Source organism: Cherax quadricarinatus, chromosome 21, assembly GCF_038502225.1.
Source record: "Cherax quadricarinatus isolate ZL_2023a chromosome 21, ASM3850222v1, whole genome shotgun sequence".
In the NCBI taxonomy this organism is placed as follows: Eukaryota; Metazoa; Arthropoda; class Malacostraca; order Decapoda; family Parastacidae; genus Cherax; species Cherax quadricarinatus.
The window spans coordinates 32519053-32546560 of record NC_091312.1 but is presented as its reverse complement, the minus strand read 5'-3'; the positions used below and the strand labels follow the sequence as shown (position 1 = coordinate 32546560).

At 44.8% G+C, this 27508-nt stretch overlaps 1 protein-coding gene across 5 annotated transcripts in view; it reads left to right on the top strand.

The window, feature by feature from the left end:
• LOC128689149 (uncharacterized) overlaps nt 1-27508 on the top strand; it is a 300470-nt gene that overhangs the window by 200371 nt on the left and 72591 nt on the right. For all 5 annotated transcript variants that reach the window (XM_070087358.1, XM_070087361.1, XM_070087360.1 and 2 more), the window contains exon 3: nt 20362-20571. In XM_070087358.1, coding sequence (XP_069943459.1) covers nt 20362-20571 — 210 coding nt within the window. The remainder of the gene's footprint in view (nt 1-20361; nt 20572-27508) is intronic.

Sequence of the window (27508 nt, the reverse complement as noted above, 5' to 3'; positions counted from 1 at the left end):
ACAGTGTTGCATATGTGTCATCTCCACAGTGTTGCATGTGTGTCATCTCCACAGTGTTGCATGTGTGTGTCATCTCCACAGTGTTGCATGTGTGTCATCTCCACAGTGTTGCATGTGTGTCATCTCCACAGTGTTGCATGTGTGTCATCTCCACAGTGTTGCATGTGTGTCATCTCCACAGTGTTGCATGTGTGTGTCATCTCCACAGTGTTGCATGTGTGTTATCTCCACAGTGTTGCATGTGTGTCTTCTGCAGAGTGTTTCATGTGTGTCATCTTCACAGTGTTGCATGTGTTTCATCTCCAGAGTGTTGCATGTGTGTCATCTCCACAGTGTTGCATGTGTGTCATCTCCACAGTGTTATATGTGTCTGTCATCTCCACAGTGTTGCATGTGTGTCATCTCCACAGTGTTGCATGTGTGTCATCTCCACAGTGTTGCATGTGTGTCATCTCCACAATGTTGCATGTGTGTCATCTCCACAGTGTTGCATGTGTGCCATCTCCACAGTGCTGCATGTGTGTTATGTCCACAGTGTTGCATGTGTGTCATCTCCACAGTGTTGCATGTGTGCCATTTCCACAGTGTTGCATGTGTGTCATCTCCACAGTGTTGCATGTGTATCTTCACAGTGTTGCATGTGTGTCATCTCCATAGTGTTGTATGTGTGTGTCATCTCCACAGCGTTGCATGTGTGTCATCACAGTGTTACATGTGTGTCATCTCCACAGTGTTGCATTTGTGTCATCTTCACATGTTGCATTTGTGTCATCTGCACATGTTGCATGTGCGTTATCTGCACAGTGTTCCATGTGTTTCATCTCCACAGTGTTGCATGTGTGTCATCTGCACAGTGTTGAATGTGTATCATCTCCACAGCGTTGCATGTGTGTCATCTCCACAGTGTTGCATGTGTGTCATCACAGTGTTGCATGAGTGTCATCTCCACCGTGTTGCATGTGTGTCATATTCACTATGTTGAATGTGTGTCATCTCCACAATGTTGCATGAGTGTCATCTCCACAGTGTTGCATATGTGTGTCATCTCCCCAGTCTTGCATGTGTGTCATCTCCACCTCCACAGTGTTGCATGTGTGTCATCTCCACAGTGTTGCATGTGTGTGTCATCTCCATAGTGTTGCATGTGTGTGTGTCATCTCCATAGTGTTGCATGTGTGTGTCATCTCCATAGTGTTGCAAGTGTGTGTCATCTCCACAGTGTTGCATGTGTGTGTCATCTTCACAGTGTTGCATGTGTGTCAACTCCACAGTGTTGCATGTGTGTGTCATCTCCACAGTGTTGAATGTGTGTGTCATCTCCATAGTGTTGCATGTGTGTGTCATCTCCAAAGTTTTGCATATGTGTGTCATCTCCACAGTGTTGCATGTGTGTCATCTCCACAGAGTTGCATGTGTGTCATCATATTGTTGCATGTGTGTCATCTCCACAGTGTTGCATGTGTGTCATCTGCATAGTGTTGCATGTGTGTCATCTCCACAGTGTTGCATGTGTGTCATCTCCAGTGTTGCATATGTGTGTCATCTCCACAGTGTTCCATGTGTGTCATCTCCACAGTGTTGCATGTGGGTGTCATCTCCACAGTCGTACATGTGTGTCATCTCCACAGTGTTGCATGTGTGTCATCTGCACAGTGTTGCATGTGTGTCATCTTCACAGTGTTGCATGTGTGTCATCTCCACAGTGTTGCATGGGTGTGTCATATCCACAGTGTTGCATGTGTGTGTCATATCCACAGTGTTGCAGGTGTTTCATCTCCAACGTGTTGCATGTGTGTCATCTCCACAATGTTGCATGTGTGTCATCTCCAGAGTGTTATATGTGTCTGTCATCTCCACAATGTTGCATGTGTGTCATCTGCACAGTGTTGCATGTGTGCCATCTCCACAGTGTTGTATGCGTCTGTCATGTCCCCAGTGTTGCATGTGTGTCATCTGCACAGTGTTATATGTGTCTGTAATCTCCACAGTGTTGCATGTGTGTCATATCTACAGTGTTGCATGTGTGTCATCTCCATAGAGTTGCATGTGTGTCCTCTCCACAATGTTGCATGTGTGTCATGTCCACAGTGTTGCATGTGCGTCATCTCCACAGTGTTGCATGTGTGTTATATCCACAGTGTTGCATGTGTGTCATCACAGTGTTGCATGTGTGTCATCACAGTGTTGCATGTGTGTGTCATCTCCACAGTGTTGCATGTGTGTGTCATCTCCACAGTGTTGCATGTGTGTTAACTCCACAGTGTTGCATGTGTGTGTCATCTCCACAGTGTTACATGTGTGTGACATCTCCATAGTGTTGCATGTGTGTTAACTCCACAGTGTTGCATGTGTGTGTCATCTCCACAGTGTTACATGTGTGTGACATCTCCATAGTGTTGCATGTGTGTGCCATCTCCAGTGTTGCATGTGTGTGTCATCTCCAAAGTGTTGCATGTGTGTCAACTCCACAGTATTGCATGTGTGTGTCATCTCCATAGTGTTGCAGGTGTGTGTCATCTCCAAAGTGTTGCATATGTGTGTCCTCTCCACAGTGTTGCATGTGTGTCATCTCCACAGTGTTGCATGTGTGTCATCACAGTGTTGCATGTGTGTCATCACAGTGTTGCATGTGTGTTATCTCCACAATGTTGCAGGTGCGTCATCTCCACAGTGTTGCATGTGTGTCATCTGCACAGTGTTGCATGTGTGTCATCTCCACAGTACTGCATGTGTGTCATCTCCACAGTGTTGCATGTGTGTGTCATCGCCACAGTGTTGCAGTGTGTGTCATATTTACAGTGTTGCAGGTGTTTCATCTCCACAGTGTTGCATGTGTGTGTCATCTCCACAGTGTTGCATGTGTGTCATCTCCACAGTGTTGCATGTGGGTGTCATCTCCACAGTGGTACATGTGTGTCATCTCCACAGTGTTGCATGTGTGTCATCTGCACAGTGTTGCATGTGTGTCATCTTCACAGTGTTGCATGTGTGTCATCTCCACAGTGTTGCATGTGTGTGTCATCTCCACAGTGTTGCATGTGTGTGTCATATTTACAGTGTTGCAGGTGTTTCATCTCTACAGTGTTGCATGTGTGTGTCATCTCCACAGTGTTGCATGTGTGTCATCTCCACAGTCTTATATGTGTCTGTCATCTCTACAATGTTGCATGTGTGTCTTCTCCACAATGTTGCATGTGTGTCATCTCCACAGTGTTGTATGCGTCTGTCATCTCCCCAGTGTTGCATGTGTGTCATCTCCACAGTGTTGCATGTGTGTCATCACAGTGTTGCATGTGTGTCATCTCCACAGTGTTGCATGTGTGTCATCTGCACAGTGTTATATGTGTCTGTCATCTCCACAGTGTTGCATGTGTGTCATCTCCACAGTGTTGCATGTGTGTCATCTCCATAGTGTTGCATGTGTGTCATCTCCACAATGTTGCATGTGTGTCATGCCCACAGTGTTGCATGTGTGTCATCTCCACAGTGTTGCATGTGTGTTATCTCCACAGTGTTGCATGTGTGTCATCACAGTGTTGCATGTGTGTCATCACAGTGTTGCATGTGTGTCATCTCCATAGTGTTGTATGTGTGTGTCATCTCCATAGTGTTTCATGTGTGTGTCATCTCCACAATGTTACATGTGTGTTTCATCTCCACAGTGTTGCATATGTGTGTCATCTTCATAGTGTTGCATGTGTGTGTCACCTCCACAGCGTTGCATGTGTGTCATCTCCACAGTGTTGCATGTGTGTCATCTGCACAGTGTTGCATGTGTTTCATCACAGTGTTGCATGTGTGTCATCTCCACAGTACTGCATGTGTGTCATCTCCACACGTGTTTCATCTCCACAGTGTTGCACAGTGTTGCATGTGTGTCATCACATGTGTGTCATCTCCACAGTGTTGTCATCACATGCATGTGTGTCATCTCCACAGTACTGCATGTGTGTCATCTCCACAGTGTTGCACGTGTTTCATCTCCACAGTGTTGCATGTGTGTCATCTGCACAGTGTTGCATGTGTCATCTCCACAATGTTGCATGTGTGTCATCTCCACAGTGTTGTATGTGTGTCATCTCCACAGTGTTGCATATGTTTCATATCCACTATGTTGCATGTGTGTCATCTCCACAATGTTGCATGTGTGTCATCTCCACAGTGTTGCATGTGTGTCATCTCCACAGTGTTGCATGTGTGTCATCTCCACAGTATTTCATGTGTGTCATCTCCACAGTGTTGCATGTGTGTCATCTCCACAGTGTTGCATATCTGTCATCACAGTGTTGCATGTGTGTCATCTCCATAGTGTTGTATGTGTGTGTCATCTCCATAGTGTTGCATATGTGTGTCATCTCCACAATGTTACATGTGTGTTTCATCTCCAGTGTTGTATGTGTGTGTCATCTTCATAGTGTTGCATGTGTGTGTCATCTCCACTATGTTGAATGTGTGTCATCTCCACAGTGTTGCATGTGTGTCATCACAGTGTTGCATGTGTGTCGTCTCCACAGTGTTGCATGTGTCATCTGCACAGTGTTGCATGTGTTTCATCTCCACAGTGTTGCATGTGTGTCATCTGCACAGTGATGCATGTGTGTCATCTCCACAGTATTGCATGTGTGTCATCTCCACAGTGTTGCATGTGTGTCATCACAGTGTTGCATGTGTGTCATATCCACTATGTTGCATGTGTGTTATCTCCACAATGTTGCAGTGTTGCATGTGTGTCATCTCCACAGTGTGTTGTCATCTCCACAGTGTTGCATGTGTGTCAACTCCACCGTGTTATATGTATGTGTCATCTCCAAAGTGTTGTATGGATGTGTCATCTCCACAGTGTTATATGTGTCTGTTATCTCCACAGTGTTATATGTGTGTGTCATCTCCACAGTGTTGTATATGTGTGTGTCATCTTCACAGTGTTATATTTGTCTGTCATCTCCACAGTGTTATATGTGTCTGTCATCTCTATTGTGTTGCTTGTCTGTCATCTCCACAGTGTTATATGTGTCTGTCATCTCCACAGTGTTATATGTGTGTGTCATCTCCACTGTGTTGTATATGTGTGTCATCTTCACAGTGTTATATGTGTCTGTCATCTCCACAGTGTTATTTGTGTCTGTCATCTCCACAGTGTTATTTGTGTCTGTCATCTCCACAGTGTTGCATGTGTGTCATCTCCACAGTGTTATATGTGTCTGTCATCTCCACAGTGTTATGGGTGTCTGTCATCTCCACATTGTTATATGTGTCTGTCATCTCCCAGTGTCATGGGTGTCTGTCATCTCCTCAGTGTTATATGTGTCTGTCATCTCCACAGTGTTATATGTGTCTGTCATCTCCACAGTGTTATATGTGTCTGTCATCTCCACAGTGTTATATGTGTCTGTCATCTCCACAGTGTTATATGTGTGTGTCATCTCCACAGTGTTGTATATGTGTGTCATCTCCACAGTGTTATATGTGTCTGTCATCTCCACAGTGTTATATGTGTGTGTCATCTCCACAGTGTTGTATATGTGTGTCATCTTCACAGTGTTATATGTGTCTGTCATCTCCACAGTGTTACATGTTTGTGTTATCACAGTGTTGCATGTGTGTCATCTCCACAGTGTTGTATGTGTGTGTCATATCCACAGTGTTGCATGTGTGTGTCATATCCACAGTGTTGCAGGTGTTTCATCTCCAACGTGTTGCATGTGTGTCATCTCCACAATGTTGCATGTGTGTCATCTCCAGAGTGTTATATGTGTCTGTCATCTCCACAATGTTGCATGTGTGTCATCTGCACAGTGTTGCATGTGTGCCATCTCCACAGTGTTGTTTGTGTGTCATCTCCACAGTGTTGCATGTGTGTCATCTGCACAGTGTTATATGTGTCTGTCATCTCCACAGTGTTGCATGTGTGTCATCTCTACAGTGTTGCATGTGTGTCATCTCCATAGTGTTGCATGTGTGTCCTCTCCACAATGTTGCATGTGTGTCATGTCCACAGTGTTGCATGTGCGTCATCTCCACAGTGTTGCATGTGTGTTATATCCACAGTGTTGCATGTGTGTCATCACAGTGTTGCATGTGTGTCATCACAGTGTTGCATGTGTGTGTCATCTCCACAGTGTTGCATGTGTGTGTCATCTCCACAGTGTTGAATGTGTGTTATATCCACAGTGTTGCATGTGTGTCATCACAGTGTTGCATGTGTGTCATCACAGTGTTGCATGTGTGTTAACTCCACAGTGTTGCATGTGTGTGTCATCTCCACAGTGTTACATGTGTGTGACATCTCCATAGTGTTGCATGTGTGTGCCATCTCCACAGTGTTGCATGTGTGTGTCATCTCCACAGTGTTGCATGTGTGTCAACTCCACAGTATTGCATGTGTGTGTCATCTCCATAGTGTTGCAGGTGTGTGTCATCTCCAAAGTGTTGCATATGTGTGTCCTCTCCACAGTGTTGCATGTGTGTCATCTCCATAGTGTTGCATGTGTGTCATCACAGTGTTGCATGTGTGTCATCTCCACAGTGTTGCATGTGTGTCATCTGCACAGTGTTGTATGTGTGTCATCTCCACAGTGCTGCATGTGTGTTATCTCCACAGTGTTGCATGTGTGTCATCTGCACAGTGTTGCATGTGTGTCATCTTCACAGTGTTGCATGTGTGTCATCTCCACAGTGTTGCATGTGTGTGTCATCGCCACAGTGTTGCATGTGTGTGTCATATTTACAGTGTTGCAGGTGTTTCATCTCCACAGTGTTGCATGTGTGTGTCATCTCCACAGTGTTGCATGTGTGTCATCTCCACAGTGTTGCATGTGGGTGTCATCTCCACAGTGTTGCATGTGTGTCATCTCCACAGTATTGCATGTGTGTCATCTCCACAGTGTTGCATGTGTGTCATCTCCATAGTGTTGCATATGTGTCATCTCCACAGTGTTGCATGTGTGTGTCATCTCCACAGTGTTGCATGTGTGTGTCATGTGTGTCATCTCCACAGTGTTGTCTGTCATCTCTACAGTGTTGCAGTGTTTCATGTGTGTCATCTCCACAGTGTTGCATGTGTGTCATCTCCACAGTCTTATATGTGTCTGTCATCTCTACAATGTTGCATGTGTGTCATCTCCACAGTGTTGCATGTGTGTCATCTCCACAGTGTTATATGTGTCTGTCATCTCCGCAGTGTTGCATGTGTGTCATCTCCACAGTGTTCATCACAGTGTTGCATGTGTGTCATCTCCACAGTGTTATGGGTGTCTGTCATCTCCACAGTGTTCTATGTGTCTGTCATCTCCACAGTGTTATGGGTGTCAGTCATCTCCACAGTGTTGCATGTGTGCCATCTCCACAGTGTTGTATGTGTGTCATCTCCACAGTGTTGTATGTGTGTCATCTCCATAGTGTTGTATATGTGTGTCATGTCCACAGTGTTGCAAGTGTGTCATCTCCACAGTGTTATATGTCTCTGTCATCTCTACAAAGTTGCATGTGTGTCATCTCCACAGTGCGGCATGTGTGTCATCTCCACAGTGTTGCATGTGTGTCATCTGCACAGTGTTGCATGTGTGTCATCACAGTGTTGCATGTGTGTCATCTCCACAGTGTTGCATGTGTGTCATCACAGTGTTGCATGTGTGTCATCTCCACAGTACTGCATGTGTGTCATCTCCACAGTGTTGCACGTGTTTCATCTCCACAGTGTTGCATGTGTGTCATCTGCACAGTGTTGCATGTGTCATCTCCACAATGTTGCATGTGTGTCATCTCCACAGTGTTGTATGTGTGTCATCTCCACAGTGTTGCATGTGTGTCATCTCCACAGTGTTGCATGTGTGTCATCTCCACAGTGTTGCATGTGTGTCATCTGCACAGTGTTGCATGTGTGTCATCACAGTGTTGCATGTGTGTCATCTCCACAGTGTTGCATGTGTGTCATCTCCACGGTGCTGTATCATGTGTGTCATCTCCACAGTGTTGCATGTGTGTCATCTCCACAGTGTTGCATGTGTGTTGCATGTGTGTCATCTCCACAGTCTTGCATGTGTGTGTCATCTCCACAGTGTTGCATGTGTGAGTCATCTCCAGAGTGTTGCATGTGTGTGTCATCTCCACAGTGTTGCATGTGTGTGTCATCTCCACAGTGTTGCATGTGTGTCATGTGTGTCATCTGCACAGTGTTGCATGTGTTTCATCTCCACAGTGTTGCATGTGTGTCATCTGCACAGTGATGCATGTGTGTCATCTCCACAGTATTGCATGTGTGTCATCTCCACAGTGTTGCATGTGTGTCATCACAGTGTTGCATGTGTGTCATATCCACTATGTTGCATGTGTGTTATCTCCACAATGTTGCATGTGTGTCATCTCCAGTGTTGCATGTGTGTCATCTCCACAGTGTTGTATGCGTCTGTCATCTCCACAGTGTTGCATGTGTGTCATCTCCACAGTGTTATATGTGTCTGTCATCTCCACAGTGTTATATGTGTGTGTCATCTCCACAGTGTTGTATATATGTGTCATCTCAATAGTGTTATATGTGTCTGTCATCTACAAAGTGTTATGTGTGTCTGTCATCTCCACAGTGTTATATGTGTCTGTCATCTCCACAGTGTTATTTTTGTGTGTGTCATCTCTATTGTGTTGCATGTCTGTCATCTCCACAGTGTTATATCTGTCTGTCATCTCCACAGTGTTTATGTGTGCGTCATCTCCACAGTGTTGTATATGTGTGTCATCTTCACAGTGTTATATGTGTCTGTCATCTCCACAGTGTTATGTGTGTCTGTCATCTCCACAGTGTTATTTGTGTCTGTCATCTCCACAGTGTTATTTGTGTCTGTCATCTCCACAGTGTTATTTGTGTCTGTCATCTCCACAGTGTTATTTGTGTCTGTCATCTCCACAGTGTTATTTGTGTCTGTCATCTCCACAGTGTTATTTGTGTCTGTCATCTCCACAGTGTTATTTGTGTCTGTCATCTCCACAGTGTTATTTGTGTCTGTCATCTCCACAGTGTTATTTGTGTCTGTCATCTCCACAGTGTTATTTGTGTCTGTCATCTCCACAGTGTTATATGTGTGTGTGTCATCTCTATTGTGTTGCATGTCTGTCATCTCTACAGTGTTATATGTGTCTGTCATCTCCACAGTGTTATATGTGTGTGTCATCTCCACAGTGTTGTATATGTGTGTCATCTTCACAGTGTTATATGTGTCTGTCATCTCCACAGTGTTACATGTTTGTGTTATCACAGTGTTGCATGTGTGTCATCTCCACAGTGTTGTATGTGTGTCATCTCCACAGTGTTGTATGTGTGTCATCTCCACAGTGTTATATGTGTGTGTCAACTCCACCGTGTTATATGTATGTGTCATCTCCAGAGTGTTGTATGTATGTGTCATCTCCACAGTGTTATATGTGTCTGTTATCTCCACAGTGTTGTATATGTGTGTCATCTTCACAGTGTTATATGTGTCTGTCATCTCCACAGTGTTATGTGTGTCTGTCATCTCCACAGTGTTATTTGTGTCTGTCATCTCCACAGTGTTATATGTGTGTGTCATCTCCACAGTGTTATATGTGTCTGTTATCTCCACTGTGTTATATGTGTGTGTCATCTTCACAGTGTTATATGTGTCTGTTATCTCCACAGTGTTATGTGTGTCTGTCATCTCCACAGTGTTATTTGTGTCTGTCATCTCCACAGTGTTACATGTTTGTGTCATCACAGTGTTGCATGTGTGTCATCTCCACAGTGTTGTATGTGTGTCATCTCCACAGTGTTGTATATGTGTGTCATCTCCACAGTGTTGTATGTGTGTGTCAACTCCACCGTGTTGTATGTATGTGTCATCTCCGGAGTGTTGTATGTATGTGTCATCTCCACAGTGTTATATGTGTCTGTCATCTCCACAGTGTTATATGTGTCTGTCATCTCCACAGTGTTATATGTGTGTGTGTCATTTCCATTGTGTTGCATGTGCGTCATCTCCACACTGTTATTTGTGTCTGTCATCTCCACAGTGTTATATGTGTGTGTCATCTCTATTGTGTGGCATGTGTTTCATCTCCACAGTGTTACATGTGTCTGTCATCTCCACAATATTATATGTGTGTGTCATCTCTATTGTGTTGCATGTGTGTCATCTCCACAGTGTTATATGTGTGTGTCATCTCCACAGTGTTGTATGTGTGTGTCATCTCCACAGTGTTGTATGTGTCTGTCATCTCCACAGTGTTGTATGTGTGTGTCATCTCCATTGTGTTATATGTGTTGTATGTGTGTGTCATCTCCACAGTGTTGTATGTGTCTGTCATCTCCACAGTGTTGTATGTGTGTGTCATCTCCACGGTGCTGTATGTGTGTGTCATCTCCATAGTGTTATATGTGTTGTATGTGTCTGTCATTTCCACTGTGTCGTATGTGTGTGTCATCCTCACAGTGTTGTACGTGTGTGTCATCTCCATAGTGTTATATGTGTTGTATGTGTCTGTCATCTCCACAGTGTTGTATGTGTGTCATCTCCATAGTGTTATATGTGTTGTATGTGTCTGTCATCTCCACGGCGTTGTATGTGTGTGTCATCTCCACGGTGCTGTATGTGTGTGTCATCTCCACAGTGTTATGTGTGTCTGTCATCTCCACAGTGTTATATGTGTCTGTCATCTCCACAGCGTTATGTGTGTCTGTCATCTCCATTGTGTTATATGTGTTGTATGTGTGTGTTATCTCCACAGTGTTGTATGTGTGTGTCATCTCCACGGTGTTGTATGTGTGTGTCATCTCCACGGTGTTGTATGTGTGTGTCATCTCCACGGTGTTGTATGTGTGTGTCATCTCCACGGTGTTGTATGTGTGTGTCATCTCCACGGTGTTGTATGTGTGTGTCATCTCCACGGTGTTGTATGTGTGTGTCATCTCCACGGTGTTGTATGTGTGTGTCATCTCCACGGTGTTGTATGTGTGTGTCATCTCCACAGTGTTGTATGTGTGTGTCATCTCCACGGTGTTGTATGTGTGTGTCATCTCCACAGTATTATGTGTGTCTGTCTGTCTGGTATAAATTTCTGGCTAGACAGGTACTGCAAGGAATTTGTAATCCCATTCATTGATAACTGGAACTTATTCTTTGGCAAACGTGATATGTATGCAAGGGATGGGGTTCATCTCTCTGGGGATGGAGTGGTTGCATTAGCCAATTCAATTGAGAGGGTAATTGATGACTTGTCTACGAATTTAAACTGACAGATTATAGAGGTATGGGTGTTTGTGGGAAACAATCAGGCTGCAGCATTAGGGTTAAAAACAGCAGTTATTACCGGGATACCACGGGGATATGTTTAAAAGACAATATTCAAAATAAAGTTGCTAGTAATGGCAAATCAATTGATCAACAAACAAAGAGGGATAGTAGAGGGCAACGAGTGACTAGCTCCCTTAAGGTTTACTATACAAATGTAGGAGTCTAAGAAATAAGATAGATGAGCTAAGATTACTTGCAAGTGTAGGTAATATAGATATTATTGGTATAACAGAGACCTGGTTCAACCTGAAAGATAGAGAAATGCCTTCTGAATGCAACATACAGGGTTATAAACTATTTCACACTAACAGGGTCAACAGGAAGGGTGGAGGGGGGGCGATGTATGTCAGAGAAAATTTAAATTGTTATCTTAGACATGATATAAGATTAGAGACATCGAACACAGAACCTGTTTGGCTACCTATGATACCTATTTTCAAAGCAGGTGACAGGTCCTTAGCTTCAAACTATAGACCAATAAGCCTAACCTCCATAGTGGGAAAATTTATGGAATCAATAATTGCCGAGGCAGTTCGTAGCCACCTTGAAAAGCATAAATTAATCAACGAATCTCAGCATGGTTTTACAAAGGGGCGTTCCTGCCTTACGAATTTGTTAACTTTTTTCACTAAGGTATTTGAGGAAGTAGATCATGGTAATGAATATGATATTGTGTACATGGACTTCAGTAAGGCTTTTGACAGGGTCCCACATCAGAGACTATTGAGGAAAATTAAGCCACATGGAATAGGAGGAGAAATTTTTTCCTGGATAGAGGCATGGTTGACAAATAGGCAGCAGAGAGTTTGCATAAATGGGGAGAAATCAGAGTGGGGAAGCGTCACGAGCGGTGTTCCACAGGGGTCAGTGTTGGGCCCTCTGCTGTTCACAATCTACATAAACGACATAGATGAGGGCATAAAGAGCGACATCAGCAAGTTTGCTGATGATACCAAAATAGGCCGTCGAATTCATTCTGACGAGGACATTAAAGCACTCCAGGAAGATTTGAGTAGACTGATGCAGTGGTCGGAGAAGTGGCAGATGCAGTTTAATATAGACAAATGCAAAGTTCTAAATGTTGGACAGGACAATAACCATGCAACATATAAACTAAATAATGTAGATCTTAATATTACGGATTGCGAAAAAGATTTAGGAGTACTGGTTAGCAGTAATCTGAAACCAAGACAACAGTGCATAAGTGTTCGCAATAAAGCTAATAGAATCCTTGGCTTTATATCAAGAAGCATAAATAATAGGAGTCCTCAGGTTGTTCTTCAACTCTATACATCCTTGGTTAGGCCTCATTTAGATTATGCTGCACAGTTTTGGTCACCGTATTACAGAATGGATATAAATGCTCTGGAAAATGTACAAAGGAGAATGACAAAGTTGATCCCATGTATCAGAAACCTTCCCTATGAGGATAGACTAAGGGCCTTGAATCTTCACTCTCTAGAAAGACGTAGAATTAGGGGGGATATGATTGAGGTGTATAAATGGAAGACAGGAATAAATAAAGGGGATGTAAATAGTGTGCTGAAAATATCTAGCCTAGACAGGACTCGCAGCAATGGTTTTAAGTTAGAAAAATTCAGATTCAGGAAGGATATAGGAAAGTACTGGTTTGGTAATAGAGTTGTGGATGAGTGGAACAAACTCCCAAGTACAGTTATAGAGGCCAGAACGTTGTGTAGCTTTAAAAATAGGTTGGATAAATACATGAGTGGGTGTGGGTGGGTGTGAGTTGGACCTGATTAGCTTGTGCTACCAGGACGGTTGCCGTGTTCCTCCCTTAAGTCAATGTGACCTGACCTGACTAGGTTGGGTGCATTAGCTTAAGCCGGTAGGAGACTTGGACCTGCCTCGCATGGGTCAGTAGGCCTGCTGCAGTGTTCCTTCGTTCTTGTTCTTAAACCTTGATAGGGAGGACAGTAAGCTGTTATGGGACGAAATTCATAAGGCATCTAGATATGAAAATGTTGTGATAATGGCAGATTTTAACTTTAGACAAATTGATTGGAACAATATGACAGGAAACCTTGAGTCTAGTGACTTTCTTGATACGGTTCAGGATTGCTTTTTAGAACAGGTTGTGACAGAACCAACTAGAGGAAACAATCTGCTTGACTTGGTTCTTGCCAACAAAGATTCACTAATTAATAATCTTGAGGTTAATGATGAGCTTGGGGAAAGTGATCACAAATCACTTAGTTTCAATATATCATGGAATTACCCAGATAACTGCAATCAAATCTCTGTCCCAGATTTTCGCTTGGCCGACTTCATGGGACTGAAAAATTACCTGGGTGGACTAAATTGGAATGTCCTGACTATGGGTCAGGAGGTGATCTTGGTTGCCAGTATGACGTTTTTCAGAACATAATTCTAGCTGCCCAGACAACTTTTGTTCTGAGTAGGGAAATTAGATCTAACAAAAATGATCCCAAATGGATGAACAATAGATTAAAACATCTCATTGGTCAAAAGATAGGCATATATAGGCGTATCAAAAGAGGGGATGGGCAGTTAAGAAATCAATATATTCAATTAAAGAGAGAAATAAAGAGAGGAATAAGAAAAGCAAAAAAGGGATTATGAGGATAAGGTCGCAAGGAATTCAAAGATTAACCTTAAAGGATTCTTTCAGGTATACGGAAGTAAGATTAGGGACAAGATTGGCCCACTTAAGAGTAACTCTGGTCAGATCACTGACTGTGATAAGGATATGTGTGAAATTCTCAATACCTACTTCCTCTCAGTTTTCACCCAGGGAAATACTAGCGATATTCCTGAAATAATAGTTTATGTAGAACAGGATGATAAACTATGCACGATTGTGGTAACTAGCGACATGGTCCTCAGACAAATAGAGAAATTAAAACCTAACAAATCCCCAGGCCCTGATGAACTGTTTGCAAGGGTGTTAAAGGAATGTAAAGAGGAACTTAGCATACTTTTGGCTAATCTTTTTAACATATCACTACAAACTGGCATAATGCCTGATAAGTGGAAAATGGCAAATGTAATACCTATTTACAAGGCAGGTGACAAGTCCTTGGCTTCGAACTATAGACCAATAAGCCTTACCTCCATAGTGGGAAAATTTATGGAATCAATAATTGCCGAAGCAATTCGTAGCCATCTTGACAGGCACAGATTGATTAATGAATCTCAACACGGTTTTACAAAGGGGCGTTTCTGTCTTACGAATTTACTCTTTTTTCACTAAGGTGTTTGAGGAGGTAGGTCATGGTAATGATTATGATATTGTGTATATGGACTTCAGTAAGGCTTTTGATAGAGTTACACACCAGAGGCTATTGAGGAAACTTAAGGCACACGGAATAGGGTAGAGGCATGGCTGACAAATAAACAGCAGAGAGTTTGCATAAATGGGGAGAAATCAGAATGGGGGCACGTCACAAGCGGTGTTCCTCAGGGGTCAGTGTTGGGCCCGTTGTTGTTCACAATTTACATAAACGACATAGATGAAGGAATAAATAGCGACATAAGCAAATTTGCTGATGACACCAAAATAGGCCGTCCAATTCATTCTAATGAGGACACTAGAGCACTCCAGGATGATTTGAATAGACTGATGCAATGGTCGGAGAAGTGGCAGATGCAGTTTAATATTGACAAAGGCAAAGTTCTAAATGTTGGACAGTTAAATAACCATGCCACATATAAACTAAATAATGTAGATCTTAATACTACTGATTGCGAAAAGGATTTAGGAGTTCTGGTTAGCAGAAATTTAAAACCAAGACAACAGTGCATTAGTGTTCGCAATAAAGCTAACAGAATTCTTGGCTTCATATCTAGAAGTATAAATAATAGAAGTCCTCAGGTTGTTCTTCAACTCTGTATATCCTTGGTTAGGCCTCATTTAGAATATGCTGCTCAGTTCTGGTCACCGTATTACAGAATGGATATAAATGCTTTGGAAAACGTATAGAGGAGGATGACAAAGATGATCCCATGTATCAGAAATCTTCCCTATGAGGATAGACTGAGGGCCCTGAATCTGTACTCTCTTGAAAGGCGTAGAATTAGGGGGGATATGATCGAAGTGTATAAATGGAAAACAGGAATAAATAAAGGGGATGTAAATAGCGTGCTGAAAATTTCCAGCCAAGACAGGACTCGCAGCAATGGTTTCAAGTTGGAAAAATTCAGATTCAGAAAGGATATAGGAAAGCACTGGTTTGGTAATAGAGTTGTGGATGAGTGGGGCAAACTCCCGACTACAGTTATTCAGGCTAAAACGTTGTGTAGCTTTAAAAATAGGTTAGATAAATACATGAGTGGGTGTGAGTTGGACCTGACTAGCTTGTGCTGCTGGGTCTGGTGCAGTGCCCCATCCTTGAGTGGAGATGATCAGACTGGGTGGGTCACGGGGCTAATCCGGGGGGGTCATTGGTCTAATCCGGGGGGACACATGGACCTGATCCGCATGGGTCAGTAGGCCTGTTGCAATGTTCCTTCTTTCTTATGTTCTTATGTTCTTATGTATGTGTGTGTCATCTCCACAGTGTTGTATGTGTGTGTCATCTCAACGGTGTTGTATGTGTGTGTCATCTCCACGGTGTTGTATGTGTCTGTCATCTCCACAGTGTTATGTGTGTCTGTCATCTCCATAGTGTTATATGTGTTGTATGTGTGTGCCATCTCCACAGTGTTGTATGTGTGTGTCATATCCACAGTGTTGTATGTGTGTGTCATCTCCACGGTGTTGTATGTGTGTGTCATCTCCACGGTGTTGTATGTGTGTGTCATCTCCACGGTGTTGTATGTGTGTGTGTCATCTCCACAGTGTTGTATGTGTGTGTCATCTCCACAGTGTTGTATGTGTGTGTCATCTGCACGGTGTTGTATGTGTGTGTGTCATCTCCACGGTGTTGTATGTGTGTGTCATCTCCACACTGTTGTATGTGTGCGTCATCTCCGCAGTGTTGTATGTGTGTGTCATCTCCACAGTGTTATATGTGTGTGTCATCTCCGCAGTGTTGTATGTGTGTGTCATCTCCACAGTGTTATATGTGTGTGTCATCTCCGCAGTGTTATATGTGTCTGTCATCTCCATCTTTCAGTGCTGATAATAACATTTAGCAATATTTCCCACAGATAAGCCCCATTTCACCGCCGTATATAATAATCTTAGAGCTCAAAAAAGGATCATACATAGACCTCATGTCCGTTCTCTTAATAAACGTAATATACTGATGAATTGCATTATTTTAAAGCACACTACGGAAATATATTAGGCATTTCTTTCAGCACAATAAGTTAACTAGCATTTTCAAAGTTAATTATAATGCCTTTATGAAGACTGGATGAAATGAGGGAAACAGCGACAGGTTCTGGATACAACTGAAGGATAAAACGAGAACGACAGAACTAGACCATAAGGAAAACGCTCTTGGGAAAATTTGGTACAGATATGGAGGCCAGACTGAATGAGTCGCATCTCCTGGTAACGTTGTAAAATATTCATTACCAGAGCTTAAGTGAGGAGAACTAAGTACTGAGGCTGAGCCAAGACTAGAGAGTATTGAAGGTGACAACATATTCAAGAAACACTCATGGTAAGACCTAGGTATGACCCACGGGAGGGGCGAGACTTGCTGCCCATGTTCACATTGCCGTAAATGGATACCTGGGTGTTAGTCAAGGCTTGTGGGTCACATAATGAGAAAGAGAGCCCAAGGGTTCCAACTATCTTGACTCTTTAAGAGGAGTAATTTAATGCTGATATAGGGCTCTTGATCCAAAGAATTTGGAGCTTTTCTCCCTTGTCTCAGATCAAACTTGCTCGCCCCCATGCACCTCGTTTGTCAGGCGATGTACGTATGACGTTCCTATGAACTTATGAAATAATTAGCTATCTTGATTATCGTATGTTATCTTTCCGGAGTTAGTGACAAGAAGGATGTAATCTTTTTCTTGAATGGGTGAGAAATGTCAGCAGGTCAGCAGTCAGCAAGTCAGCAGGTCAGCAGGTCAGCAGGTCAGCAGGTCAGCAGGTCAGCAGGTCAGCAGGTCAGCAGGTCAGCAGGTCAGCAGGTCAGCAGGTCAGCAGGTCAGCAGGTCAGCAGGTCAGCAGTCAGCCACATTACTGAAACAAATTTCAATAAGACAAAAGCTTCGTTGCCAATTAATTCGTTAATTATTGAAAGCATTTCGCCAAGGTTGGAGACAAAGCAATTTCCAAAATAGCAATAAGACTGAGGATGACATAGGAACTTTTCACTTTGTTTCTGGAAGCAAAGAGCAGAACGTGCAAAGGAAGACTACGACCACGCATGCAAGGTCTTCAAGGAGAAACTGTCTTCCCTAAAGGTTACGGCGCCGGTGGTGCCGGAGAGCAGAGAAGTAATCCTGACCGGCTGACTCAGACGACAGGTCCGGCACTGATAGTTACTGTGCTCACTTATGTGAGCTTGCAGGGGTCAAGACACAGTTCCTGTTCATCGAGACTACTGTGAAAATGAAAAGATCATATGTCTAATAGATTTGTAAATGTGATAGAAGGGTGGTAGACAATAATCTCCCAGGGAGGTGCTACCGTTCTTTCATATGAATATAAAACACACACACACACACACACACACACACACACACACACACACACACACACACACACACACACACACACACACACACACACACACACACACACATACACACACACACACACTCAGAAGTGTCCCTGTTTGCAGATGATGTGAAGTTAATGAGGAGAATTAAATCTGATGAGGACCAGGCAGGACTTCAAAGAGACCTGGACAGACTGGACACCTGGTCCAGCAAATGGCTTCTCGAATTTAATCCTGCCAAATGCAAAGTCATGAAGATAGGGGAAGGGCACAGAAGACCACAGACAGAGTATAGGCTAGGTGGCCAAAGACTGCAAACCTCACTCAAGGAGAAAGATCTTGGGGTGAGTATAACACCGAGCATGTCTCCGGAAGCACACATCAATCAGATAACTGCTGCAGCATATGGGCGCCTGGCAAACCTGAGAACAGCATTCCGACACCTTAGTAAGGAATCATTCAAGACACTGTACACCGTGTATGTCAGGCCCATACTGGAGTATGCAGCACCTGTTTGGAACCCGCACTTGATAAAGCACGTCAAGAAACTAGAGAAAGTACAAAGGTTTGCAACAAGGTTAGTTCCAGAGCTAAGGGGAATGTCCTATGAAGAAAGATTAAGGGAAATCGGCCTGACGACACTGGAGGACAGGAGGGTCAGGGGAGACATGATAACGACATATAAAATACTGCGTGGAATAGACAAGGTGGACAAGGACAGGATGTTCCAGGGAGGGGACACAGAAACAAGAGGCCACAATTGGAAGTTGAAGACACAAATGAGTCAGAGAGATAGTAGGAAGTATTTCTTCAGTCATAGAGTTGTAAGGCAGTGGAATAGCCTAGAAAATGACGTAGTGGAGGCAGGAACCATACACAGTTTTAAGACGAGGTTTGATAAAGCTCATGGAGCGGGGAGAGAGAGGGTCTAGTAGCAACCGGTGAAGAGGCGGGGCCAGGAGCTAGGACTCGACCCCTGCAACCACAAATAGGTGAGTACAAATAGGTGAGTACACACACACACACACACACACACACACACACACACACACACACACACACACACACATACACACACACACACACACACACACACACACACACACACACACACACACACACACACACATACACACACACACACACACACACACACACACACACACACACACACACACACACACACACACACATACACACACACACACACACACACACACACACACACACACACACACACACACACACACACACACATACACACTCACACACACACACACACACACACACACACACACACACACACACACACACACACACACACACACACACACACACATACACACACACACACACACACACACACACACACACACATACACACACACACACATACACACACACCCACACACAAAACGAGCGGTAGGATGATAAACATTAACCATCGAGAGAAAATACAACTCTCCTGCCATGCAAGTGTTGTGTGGAGACCTGTTAAATGCTTTACGTTCTGGCCAAACCACGAGTCTTGTGTCTGTCTCACGAACATGTTGGAACAGAGGTAAATCATACACACTTCTATTTACCAAATAGCGGCCAGCGGAGAGGCGGGAACAGGAGCTGAGACCAACCTCTGCAACCTACAAATAAGGGGTTAGCAACGCACTTGCCTCATACGCTGAGTGTCCGATGTTCAATCCCCGGCACGGGTAGAAACACTGGACATGTTTCTTTACACCTGCTGTCCTTCCCTGCTCACCTACCTGCAAATTGGGGTCCTTTAATTCTGTCCCTCAGGACAAAATTAAAGGACCCCAATGGAAATAAGACAGACAGTTTCGATGACGCACTGACTTTCTTGGGTTATCCTGGGTAGCTAACCTTCCGGATTAAAAATCCGAACAAATCTTATTTTACTCAAGAGACTCACGTTCACAAACGGGCGCATAAAAAAAATAAATCCACACAAAAATCTTCTCAGAGACTCACAAAGGCAAACGAAAAATTCAGTGAAAAAGAAAAATATGAAAATGACGATGCTTTGATGTGCGAGTGCAATTATCCTCGGGTATATAATTAGATCAAGGTAAAAACTGTACTGGGCGTCCCTCATGTTGCTTGACGCTGTTGTGGTCAACACAGCGCACCCAGCACATCCTTATAGACCTGGCCAGCACAGCATAGAACACAGCTATCACATCCATATACACGTGACCAACACATCATGGAATACAGCCACAGCATCCTCATACACGTGACGAGCACAGCAAGTAACAACCACAACAATCTGATACACCTGTCCAACACAGCACGTAACACAACCACAACATCCTGATACACCTGGCCAACACAGTAATTAAAACCCAACACAACCTTATACACCTGACTAGCACAGCAAGTAATACTCAAAACATCCTGATATATCTCCCTTTAAATAACTTCCTCTCTCGTCACAGGCTGTTGGTGTTCGGTGCAGGTGTTCGAATTCCAAGCCAGAGGGGAGCAGTCAGACAGCCATTTACAATACGGAGACAAGCTGGCCTTCCCGCCCCTCGACTCTCTCTCCTTCTGCGTGAGGCTGAGGTTCTACTTCCTGTGGGAGGTGTCCGGCTTCTTGCAAGTCTCCGACAACTCGACGGGTCAGGTGATACACACCATACAGGCAGGTGAGTAATGGTTCTTGTATAAATGAATAATGTGTAAGTTGATTTTCACAAAATACGTGGCCGATACAAGGTTAGATAGCATTCATACAAACGGCAGAGCTCAGATTATGTAGAGCTCTATAGACAGGCTGGGATGTACCCTCTAGAAAAGGAATTTGTGTATATTTCAGGACATAAATTAAAGGCAACGTTTCGCCAGGAGTGGCCTCGTCATTAGGACTGATGAAGACAATCGTGGCGTAACGTTGCCCTAAAAAAATGTTCTGAATTGTACACGTTTTTTTTTTTTTCACATTTTGTTGGTACCACCAAATTATTTACAAACTGGGAAGTAACTTTCTGTCTCAGATGTGAGTCTGGCAGTTTCATAGCCTAGGGATTTTAGGGGTTTAGGTTATTTTCAGGTGTGTGGAAGTGAGGGACGAGTGTGTGCAAGCTTCAGGTGTGTGGAAGTGAGGGACGAGTGTGTGCAAGCTTCAGGTGTGTGGAAGTGAGGGACGAGGGTGTCCAGATTTCAGGCGTGTGGAAGTGATGGACTAGTGCGTGCAGGTTTCAGAAGTGTGGAAGTGAGGGACTAGTGAGCAAAGGTTTCAGGTGAGTGGAAGTGAGGGACGAATGTGTGAAGGTTTCACGTGTGTGGAAGTGAGGGACTAGTGAACAAAGGGTTCAGGTGGGTGGAAGTGAGAGACTAGTGTGCACAGGTTTCAGGTGTGTGGAAGTGAGGGACGAGTGTATACAGGTTTCAGGTGTGTGGAAGTGAGGGACGAGTGTATACAGGTTTCAGGTGTGTGGAAGTGAGGGACTAGTGTGCACAGGTTTCAGGTGTGTGGCAGTGAGGGACTAGTGTGTGCAGTTTTCAGGTGTGTGGGAAGGACTAGTGTGCACTGGTTTCAGATGTGTGGAAGTGAGGGACTAGTGAACAAAGGGTTCAGGTGTGTGGAAGTGAGAGACTAGTGTGCACAGGTTTCAGGTGAGTGGAAGTGAGGAACGAGTGTGTGCAGGTTTCAGGTGTGTTGAAGTGAGGGACTAGTGTGCACAGGTTTCAGGTGTGTGGCAGTGAGGGACTAGTGTGTGCAGGTTTCAGATGTGTGGGAAGGACTAGTGTGCGCTGGTTTCAGATGTGTAGAAGTGAGGGACTAGTGTATGCGGGTTTCAGGTGTGTGGAAGTGAGGGACTAGTGTATGCAGGTTTCAGGTGTGTGGAAGTGATGGACTAGTGTATGCAGGTTTCAGGTGTGTGGAAGTGACGGATTAGTGTGTGCAGGTTTCAGGTGTATGGAAGTGAGCGACTAGTGTGTGCAGGTTTCAGGTGTATAGAAGTGAGGGACTAGTGTGCACAGGTTTCATGTGTGTGGAAATGAGGGGCGAGTGTGTGCAGGTTTCAGGTGCGTGGAAGTGAGGGACTAGTGTGTACAGGTTTCAGGTGTGCAGAAGTGAGGGACTGGTGTGTGAAGGTTTCAGGTGTGTGGAAGTGAGGGACGAGTGTGTGCTGGTTTCAGATGTATGGAAATGAAGGACGAGTGTATACAGGTTTCAGGTGTGTGGAAGTGAGGGACGAGTGTACACAGGTTTCAGGTGTGTGGGAGTGAGGGACGAGTGTATACAGGTTTCAGGTGTGTGGGAGTGAGGGACGAGTGTGTGCAGTTTTCAGGTGTGTGGAAGTGAGGGACTAGAGTGCACAGGTTTCAGGTGTGTTGAACGTGAGGGACGCGTGTCTGCAGGTTTCAGGTGTGTGGAAGTGAGGGACTAGTGTGTGCAGGTTTCAGGTGTGTGGAAGTGAGGGACGAGTGTATGCAGGTTTCAGGTGTGTGGAAGTGAGGGACGAGTGTATACAGGTTTCAGGTGTGTGGAAGTGAGGGACGAGTGTACACAGGTTTCAGGTGTGTGGAAGCGAGGGACGAGTGTATACAGGTTTCAGGTGTATGAAAGTGAGGGACGAGTGTGTGCAGGTTTCAGGTGTGCTTAAGTGAGTGAAAAGTTTGCACAGGTTTCAGGTGTGTGGAAGTGAGGGACGAGTGTATACAGGTTTCAGGTGTATGGAAGTGAGGGACGAGTGTGTGCAGGTTTCAGGTGTATGGAAGTGAGTGAAAAGTTTGCACAGGTTTCAGGTGTGTGGAATTGAGGGACTAGTGTGTACAGGTTTCAGGTGTGTGGAGGTGAGGGACTAGTGTGCACAGGTTTCAGGTGTGTGGAAGTGAGGGACTAGTGTGTACAGGTTTCAGGTGTGTGGAGGTGAGGTACTAGTGTGCACAGGTTTCAGATGTGTGGAAGTGAGGGACTAGTGTGTACAGGTTTCAGGTGTGTGGAAGTGAGGGACGAGTGTGCACAGGTTTCAGGTGTGCGGAAGTGAGGGACGAGTGTGACCCCCTTGTTGCTGTGTCCCATCTCTGGAACGTCCTGTCTCTGTCCACCTTGTCTATTCCACGCAGTATTTTGTATGTCGTTATCATGTCTCCCCTATCCCTCTTGTCGTCAGGCCGATTTCCCTTAACCTTTCTTCATAGAACATTTCCCTTAGCTCTGGAACTAGCCTTGCTGCAAAACTTTGTACTTTCTCTAATTTCTTGACGTGCTTGATCAAGTGTGGGTTCCAAACAGGTGCTGCATACTCCAGTATGGGTCTGACGTACACGATGTACAGTGTCTTGAACGATTCCTTACTAAGGTATCGGAACGCTGTTCTCAGGTTTGCCAGGCGCCCATATGCTGCAGCAGTTATCTGGTTGATGCGTGCTTCCAGAGACGTGCTCAGTGCTATACTCACCCCAAGATCTTTCTCCTTGAGCGAGGTTTGCAGTCTTTGGCCACCTAGCCTATACTCCGTCTGCGGTCTTCTGTGCCCTTCTCCGATCTTCATGACTTTGCATTTGGCGGGATTAAATTCGAGAAGCCAGTTGCTGGACCTGGTGTCCAGTCTGTCCAGGACTCTTTGAAGTCCTGCCCGGTCCTCATCTGATTTAATTTTCCTCATTAACTTCACATCACCTGCGAACAGGGACATTCTGTGTCTATCCCTTCCGTCATGTCATTCACACATACCAAAAATAGCACTGGTCCTAGGAGCGACCCCTGTGGGACCCCGCTCATCACAGGTGCCCACTGTGATACCTCATCACGTACCATGACTCGTTGTTGCCTCCCTGTCAGGAATTGTGTGTGTGTGTGTGTGTGTGTGTGTGTGTGTGTGTGTACTCACCTAATTGTACTCACCTAAATGTGGTTGCAGGGTCGAGACTCAGCTCCTGGCCCCGCCTCTTCACTGTTCGCTACTAGGTCCTCTCCCTCTCTGCTTCCTGAGCTGTCATACCTCTTCTTAAAACTATGTATGGTTACTGCCTCCACTACTTCACTTGCTAGGCAATTCCACTTCCTGACGACTCTATGACTGAAGAAATACTTCCTAACGCCCCTGTGACTCGTCCGAGTCTTCAGCTTCCAGTTGTGACCCCTTGTTTCTGTGTCCCCTCTCTGGAACATCCTATCTCTGTCCACCTTGTCTATTCCCCGCAGTATCTTGTATGTCGTTTTCATGTCTCCCCTGACCCTTCTGTCCTCCAGTGTCGTCAGTTCGATTTCCCTCAACCTTTCATCGTAGAACATTCCCCTGAGCTCTGGGACTAGCCTTGTTGCAAATTTTTGTACTTTCTCTAACTTCTTGACGTGCTTGACCAGGTGTGGGTTCCAGACTGATGCTGCATACTCCAGTATGGGCCTAACATACACAGTGTACAGTGTCCTGAACGATTCCTTATTAAGGTATCGGAACGCTATTCTCAGGTTTGCCAGACGCCCATATGCTGCAGGTCTGTAGTCTTTGTCCACCTAGCCTATACTCTGTCTGCGGTCTTCTTTGCCCCTCCCCCATCTTCATGACTTTGCATTTGGCAGGGCTGAATTCGAGAAGCCAGTTTCTGGACCACATGTCCAGCCTGTCCAGGTCTCTTTGCAGTCCTGCCTCATCCTCATCCGATTTAATTCTTCTCATCAACTTCGCATCATCTGCGAATAGGGACACTTCAGAGTCTATTCCTTCCATCATGTCGTTCGCATATATCAAAAATAGCACTGGTCCTAGAACTGACCCCTGTGAGACCCCGCTCGTCACAGGCGCCCACTGTGATACCATTCAGCGTAGGATGACTAAATTAATACATAGCATTAGAAATCTTCCTTATGAAGAAAGATTGAAGACTCTTAAGTTACATTCACTTGTTAGAGGAAGAATGAGGGGAGACCTGATCGAAGTGTATAAGTGGAAGATAGGTATTAATAAAGGGGATATTAACAAGGTCTTGAGGATATCTCTCCAAGAGAGAACCCGCAGTAATGGATTTAAATTGGATAAGTTTAGATTTAGAAAGGACATAGGAAAGTATTGGTTTGGAAATAGGGTAGTTGATGAGTGGAACAGTCTACCTAGTTGGGTTATTGAGGCTGGGACTTTGGGTAGTTTCAAATTTAGGTTGGATAAGTACATGAGTGGGAGGGGTTGGATTTGAGTGGGACTTGCACATCGGAGCTTGTTTCTTGGGTGGCATTGAAAATTGGGTTCGTCAAATGTTTGTTAGTGGGATGAATTGTAAAGGACCTGCCTAGTATGGGCCAACAGGCCTGCTGTAGTGTTCCTCCTTTCTTATGTTCTTATGTTCACCTACCATGACTCGTTGTTGCCTCCCTGTCAGGTATTCCCTGATCCATTGCAGTGCCCTCCCTTTTACGTGCGCCTGATCCTCCAGCTTCTGCACTAATCTCTTGTGGGGAACTGTGTCAAAGGCCTTCCTGCAATCTAGGAAAACGCAATCAACCCACCCCTCTCTCTCGTGTTTTACTTCTGTTACCTTTTCATAAAACTCCAGAAGGTTTGTGACACAGGATTTGCCTTCCATGAACCCATGCTGGTTTTCATTTATAATCTTGCTCCGTTCCAGGTGTTCCACCACTCTCCTCCTGATAATCTTCTCCATGACTTTGCACACAATACATGTCAGAGACACAGGTCAGTAGTTTAGTGCCTCATTTCTGTTTCCTTTCTTAAATATGGGGACTACATTTGCTGTCTTCCATTTCTCATGTAGTTCCCCAGTTTCAAGGGATGTGTTGAAGACTGTGGTTAGGGGCACGCACAGCATCTCTGCTCCTTCTCTAAGGACCCATGGGGAGATGTTGTCCAGTCCCATCGCCTTTGAGGTATCAAGGTCACTTAGCAGCTTCTGCACCTCCTCCTCGGTTGTTCGTATGTCATCCAACACTTGTTGGTATATTCCCTCTTGATGTTCCCTTCTGTGCTGTCTTCCCAAAGCCCTTCCTGTCTCTACTGTAAAAACTTCCTTAAATCTCCTGTTTAGCTCCTCACATACCTCCTGATCATTTCTTTTGAGATCTCCACCTTCTGTCCTCAGTCTGATCACCTGGTCTTTGATTGCTGTCTTCCTCCTGATGTGGCTATACAACAGTTTCGGGTCAGTCTTGATTTTCGATGCTATGTCGTTTTCATACTGTCGCTGGGCCTCCCTCCTTACCTGTGCATATTCGTTCCTGGCTCTGCGACTGATCTCCCTATTTTGATGTGTTCTCTGCCTTCTGTACTTTTTCCATTCTTTATTGCACTTTTTTTTGCCTCCTTACACCATCGGGTAAACCAGGGGCTCGTTCTGGTCTTCCCATTGTTTCTGTTGCCCTTGGGAATAAACCTTTCCACTGCCTCCTTGCATTTTGTTGTTACATATTCCATCATTTCATTTACTGGCTTTCCTGCCAGTTCTCTGTCCCACGGAACCTCCTGCAGGAAGTTCCTCAACCCTATGTAGTCCCCTCTTTTATAGTCAGGCTTTTCCCATTCAACTCCTGTTACTCTCTCCACTTGCATCTCTACTATGTATTCAAAGCACAGAACCACGTGGTCACTAGCTCCTAGGGGACTCTCATATGTGATGTCCTCAATGTCTTAACTGCCCAGGGTGAACACAAGGTCTAATCTTGCTGGTTCATCCTCCCCCCTCACTCTGGTAGTGTCCTTAACATGTTGGTGCATGAGGTTTTCCAGCACCACATCCAACATCTTGGCTCTCCATGTTTCGGGACCCCCATGTGGCTCCAGGTTTTCCCAGTCAATCTCCCTGTGTTTGAAATCCCCCATAACCAGCAACTTTGCTCTGCTGGAGTGAGCTCTTCTTGCTACCTCAGCAAGTGTGTCCACCATTGCTCTGTTGCTCTCTTCATATTCCTCTCTTGGCCTCCTGCAGTTCTATGGTGGATTATACATCACTGCAATGACCACCTTGTGCTCCCCAGACTGAAGTGTACCTACTATGTAGTCTCTTTCTCCTGTCTTGTCTATGCCTCCCATTTTCTCGAATTTCCATCGGTTTTTTACGAGCAGAGCAACCCCTCCTCCCCCTCTGCCCCTTCCATCTTTCCTCATGATCTGGTATCCTGGTGGGAAGAATGCATCTGTTATTGTCACCGTGAGTTTTGTTTTTGTAACTGCTATGATGTCTGGGTACTTCTCATTGATTCTTTCTTGCCATTCCTCATGTTTATTCGTTAATCCATCCGCATTTGTGTACCAAATCTTCAACTTCTGTTCTAATACTGTAACTGTGGTCCTGGGGGAATACTGGGGTTGGGAGAGCAGGAGCCCTGGTGGGGGCCTGTGGGAGGTTGCAGTTGAGATGGAGGAAGAGCTCCCATAGGGGGTTGCTGTAGGAGTAGGGTTCAAGGTGCGGGGGGTGGGAACAGAGGGATCGGTGTGTGATGGTTGGTTTGGATTGTTCAGTTGCCTTGGGGGTGTCGTGGCTGGAGTTTTTCTGCAGGTGTTTCTGGGGGGTGTGCTTGTCCTTCCACATGTTCCTGGGTTATACTCCTCTCCTTTTTCATTTCCTCCCATTCCTCCTTTCGTTTTTGCACTCTCTCTTTCAGTATCATCCTTTCTTCCTGTG